This window comes from Grampus griseus (assembly GCF_964374135.1).
Source record: "Grampus griseus genome assembly, chromosome: 17".
NCBI classification, from domain to species: domain Eukaryota; kingdom Metazoa; phylum Chordata; class Mammalia; order Artiodactyla; family Delphinidae; genus Grampus; species Grampus griseus.
In genome coordinates, this window is record NC_139011.1 from 88,176 (window position 1) to 93,264 (window position 5,089).

At 45.6% G+C, this 5,089-nt stretch overlaps 1 protein-coding gene across 1 annotated transcript; it reads left to right on the top strand.

The window, feature by feature from the left end:
* Positions 1-2,424: 2,424 nt before the first annotated feature.
* Positions 2,425-5,089, top strand: LOC309835600 (uncharacterized protein). Its single transcript, XM_082675190.1, has one exon. It carries the CDS (start codon positions 2,677-2,679, stop codon positions 4,312-4,314), a length of 1,638 nt encoding a protein of 545 aa, XP_082531316.1. The 5' UTR covers positions 2,425-2,676; the 3' UTR covers positions 4,315-5,089.

The window sequence follows — 5,089 nt, forward strand, 5'->3', positions numbered from 1 at the left end:
TCAGTAGCTGTGGCTCACGAGCTCTAGAGCACAGGCTCAGTAGTTGTGGGTCACGGGCTTAGTTGCTCCGCAGCATGTGGGATCTTCCTGGACCAGGGCTCGAACCCGTGTCCCCTGCCTTGGCAGGCAGATTCTTTTTTTTTTCTTTATAAGTGGTGGTAGGAGTTTATTTATTTATTTATTTTTGCTGTGTTGGGTCTTCGTTTCTGTGTGAGGGCTTTCTCTAGTTGTGGCAAGCGGGGGCCACTCTTCATCGTGGTGTGCGGGCCTCTCACTATTGCAGCCTTTCTTGTTGCAGAGCACAGGCTCCAGACGCACAGGCTCAGTAGTTGTGGCTCACGGGCCTAGTTGTTCCGCGGCATGTGGGATCCTCCCAGACCAGGGCTTGAACCCGTGTCACCTGCATTAACAGGCAGATTCTCAACCACTGTGCTACCAGGGAAGCCCCGGCAGGCAGATTCTTAACCACTGCACCACCAAGGAGGTCCCGGAGATGTTGCTTCTTGACTCATAGATCACTCTGTTCTGTGGTCTCTTTTTTTGTCACATTCTTCATTCTGTTTCCTACCTGGTGAAATAGCACCTCTTGACAAGGATCATCTTTTTAGACTCTGGTTCCAGGGTGTTGAAGACTCTTAACTCCTCAGATACTCCTGACAGAAGCCACAGGAATTCAGGACCTTTACCATCCGCAACCTGCCCCTTCAGACTGCTCCTAGGTTTCTAGAATGAAGTATTGTTTGCTTTTTACCTTTCAGACTTGAATGGTAAAAATCAGTCCCTTTGAAGTACTGGGCGTAGTTCTGCAAAGACAACTTAGCCCAGTGTTAGATCCCACCCAGTTAATATTTTCAGCTCAGTCTCTCAGTTCTGGCTAAACAGTCTGAAAGTGACAGCTCTAATAATAACCACTGTTTACAAAAGAGAGAGTCCATTGTGCTTTCGCAGTCTCTCAAAACTGAGAGGCTACCCTCTCACAGTTCTCACCAGGTTGTCCTTCCACTGGTCTTTGTAGCCACATGATTCAGTGCTTTTGGCTGGGTGGTTTTGTTTTTGGTACATTTCCTTTCACTGAGTCTCAGAATTCAGTTGTGTCACAGTTTTTACAAATTTTCAGGTACTTTTATCCATTGGGAACATGTGGTGTGGACTGTTGTACACATTTGGCTTTTTTGCCTTGTGCTATACCTGCTATTTGAATGGGTAGGTTGCTTCTTTGTTTCTATTTTTCTCTGTTTTCCATGATTTACTTCTGTGAAACCAAGTTGTCCACATCAAATAATTTTTCCCATTATGTGTTACTCAGTATACCCTTCATTCATTATATATCATTTGTGATACATTTACTTTTCAACAAATGTTTGAATGCCTGTTATGTATAAGCCACGGAAGATGCCTTTTTTACAGAGTGTGCAGCAGTGACATCAGTGTAGGTGCTGACCGTCCAAGCCTCCACCACTGACTTCCCCATCTCCCTCCTCGCCGCCTTTTTTTTTTTTTTTTTTTTGATGTGGACCTTTTTTTTTTTAAGTCTTTATTGAAGTTGTTACAATATTGCTTCTGTTTTATGTTTTGGTTTGAGGCATGTGGGATCTGAGCTCCCTGACCAGGGATGGAACCCTCACCCCCTGCATTGGAAGGTGAAGTCCTAACCACTGGACCACCAGGGAAGTCCTCCCTCCTCACCTTCTGAGGGCGCCTCTCCCTCAGGTCACACCTCGAGGTTCCTGCTCCATCTGTGCCTGGTTAGCCCATCTGAAATGGAGGCATTTCACCTTGGGTTTCTTCCCTCCCTCCTTCCTTCCCTCCTTCCTTCCCACACCAGCTTTCATTGCTCTGAGAGCATGCTTCTTTCTCTCTCCTCGCCTTCTCTTTTCTCTTCCCAGTAAGGTCATTTTTGGTTTTGCATTCTGAAAATCCAAATCCTCCTAGGAGATAATTGTTTCATATAAATGTTTCTATTTATGCTCTAAGTATTTCCCGTAGTAAAACATGAGTAACTCTTTTTTTTTTTTTTTTTCAGGTTATGTCTCTAGGAAGAAAAAAAAAGAATTGACTCCAAAGCAGGAAATTTCTGAAGAAATGGAATCCCAGAGAACAAAATTAGAAGAGCTTGTAAGGAATATTTCCAAGGAATCTGATTTTGAAGAGATGACTAAAACTGAGGGAAAGCTAAATAATTGCTGGGGGAAATATGCAGTGGAGGGACTTAAGAAGAATTTCCCCCAGAAGAGTAATTTCAGGCCAGTGACAGTGACACATGTGAAAACCCCCTTGGGGGAAAGAGGTCCGAAATTCAGTGCAGCTGAGGTAAACTGCGCTGCAGACGCAAGTTCTGTCAGAAACTGCAGACTGTCTTCAGGGAAAAGTCTCCACCAGTGTGTGTCATGTGTAGAAAACTTCCAAACGAGTAAGGACCTCACGAACCTCCAAAGTTTCTGTGTAGGAGAACAAGCCTGTCAGGCAGATGTGTTTGTGAAAGTGCCTGGGCAGAGTTCAGTTTTCAGTGAGAACCAGAGGATTAACAGTCCAGAAAAAGCCTTTGAAAAGTGTGCTGTGTGTGGAATAGCTTTTGGTCAGAGCAGAGCTCTCATTCAGCACCCGGGAATTCACAGTGGAGAGAAGCCCTGCGGGTGTGAGGAAGGTGGCAGAGCTTCCCATGCCCGTCCCTATGCCATGCAGCACTGTAACACTTACACTGGAGAAAGACCCTGTGAGGCTAACGAATGTGAGAAAGCTCTTAGCACATGTCCGTCTTACATTCAGCATTGTCAAGTTCACACTGAGGTGAAGCCCCATGAGTGCAGTCAGTGTGGAAAAGCCTTTAGTCATAGCTCTAACCTGATCCATCATCAGAGAGTGCATAGTGCAGAGAAGCCATACATGTGTGTGGAGTGTGGGAAAGCCTTCCGGAGACAGTCACACCTCAGTCAGCATAAGAGAACCCATTCTGGAGAGAAACCCCATGACTGTGCTGAGTGCGGCAAAGCCTTCAGCGCACGATTGTCTCTCATTCAACATCAGAAAACTCACACAGGAGAAAAGCCGTATGAGTGTAACGAATGTGGAAAATTCTTTAGCCTGAAGCGAACCCTTATTGTTCATCAGAGAATCCACACTGGAGAGAAACCCTATAGGTGTAATGAATGTGGAAAATCCTTCAGTCAGCACTCACAAGTTATTCAACATAAGAGGGTTCACACTGGAGAGAAGCCTTATATCTGCAATGAGTGTGGGAAATCCTTCAGTGCTCGCCTGTCCCTCATCCAGCATCAGAGAATTCACACTGGAGAGAAACCTTATGGGTGTAATGAGTGTGGGAAAACCTTCAGTCAAAAGGGACACCTGACTCAGCATCAGCGAATTCACACTGGAGAGAAGCCCTATGAGTGTAATGAGTGTGGAAAAGCTTTCAGCCAGAGTTTTAATCTCATTCACCATCAAAGGACACACAATGGCGAGAGGCCCTATGAATGTAACGAGTGTGACAAAGCCTTCAGTGTTCTCTCCTCCCTTGTCCAGCATCAGAGAGTGCACAACGGAGAGAAGCCCTACGAGTGCCACAGCTGTGGGAAGGCCTTTAGTCAGGGCTCACACCTAATCCAGCACCAGAGGAGTCACACTGGAGAGAAGCCCTATGAGTGTAGCAAGTGTGGTAAAACCTTTGGACAGATATCCACCCTAATTAAGCATGAGAGGACACACAATGGGGAGAAGCCCTATGAGTGCGGCGACTGTGGGAAAGCTTTCAGCCAGAGCGCACACCTCATCCGCCATCGAAGAATTCACACTGGGGAGAGCCCTTACACGTGTAGTGACTGTGGGAAGGCCTTCAACGTCCGCTCCTCCCTCATTCAGCATCTCAGGGTTCACACCGGCGAGAAGCCTTATGAGTGCAGTGAGTGTGGCAAGGCCTTCAGCCAGCATTCACAGTTTATTCAGCATCAGAGGGTTCACACTGGAGAGAAACCCTACACATGCAGTGAATGTGAGAAATCATTCAGTGCACGCTTGTCCCTTATCCAACACCAGAGAATTCACACTGGAGAGAAGCCCTATAAATGCACTGAATGTCAAAAATCCTTCCGACAAAGCTCTCACCTCATTCGACATCAGAGAATCCACAGTGGAGAGCGACCTTACATGTGTAATAGATGTGGGAAAACTTACAACCAGAGAATATCTCTTATTAGTCATGAGAAAGTTCACAGACTCCACGGTGGAGAGCAAACCTGTCGGCGTGACGAGTGTGGGGAGCTCTTTGGCGCACAGGCAGCATTCATGCAGCACCGGAAGGTTCATAGTGGAGAGTGACTCACTCTGTCTGATACATTCTTCACAGTTTTACAGCAGGAGAGTTCTACTGATAAGAAAGCTCACTTTATGACTTTCCTTTTGGAAATTCAGCTCTTAAGGAATTAAACTATCTCCCAATGTGCTGCTCACTGAAGGCAGGCTGCTGAATTATGTGGTAAATGTTCCAAGGTAACATGCCTTCCCTCAGACCCAGAGGATGGCTCTCTGCTTGAGTGTTTTAAGTGAATGCAACTTAAATATACTTTCCTAGATCATGTTTTTATAGCACCAGACCTTAGTGTACAGTTAGGTGTTTCATTTGGCCCCTGTCTTTCTTTTCTTTCCTCTTCATCATCTATTTCAGCTTCAGGAAAAGTAACTGAGATCCTTGAACTTTCGAGTGTGATTGGGTTGGGGTTTTCTTATTTGTTTGTTTGTAGGGCCTTTTCAAAATGTTTTTGTTCTATTTTGAGGGATATGATACCTTTAACTTCAAAGGGGTTGTCCCTTTTCAGCATCCGGTAATCCACAGAGGTGAGAAGGCATATGAGTATAAGTAGAGTTTGTTAAGGAATGAGGTGAGGCTTGTGTGTAGATTCAAACTGTTGAGATGGTGCTAGGAAGTCAGGTGACTCATGTAAACTGGGGTTTCCTACAGGGTAATTTGAAAACAAAAAAACCCGTGAATTGGAGGGGTGGAATAGGCATAAAGTAGACACAGGCTCGCGTGGGACCTGGGACACAGCTTACAGATTCTGTTGGTATATTCTAGATCCACTTCTGAGGGAGAGAA

Excerpts from the sequence above, each read along its gene's own strand:
- LOC309835600 (XM_082675190.1), top strand. The coding sequence starts at position 2,677 with ATGCAGCACTGTAACACTTACACTGGAGAAAGACCCTGTGAGGCTAAC.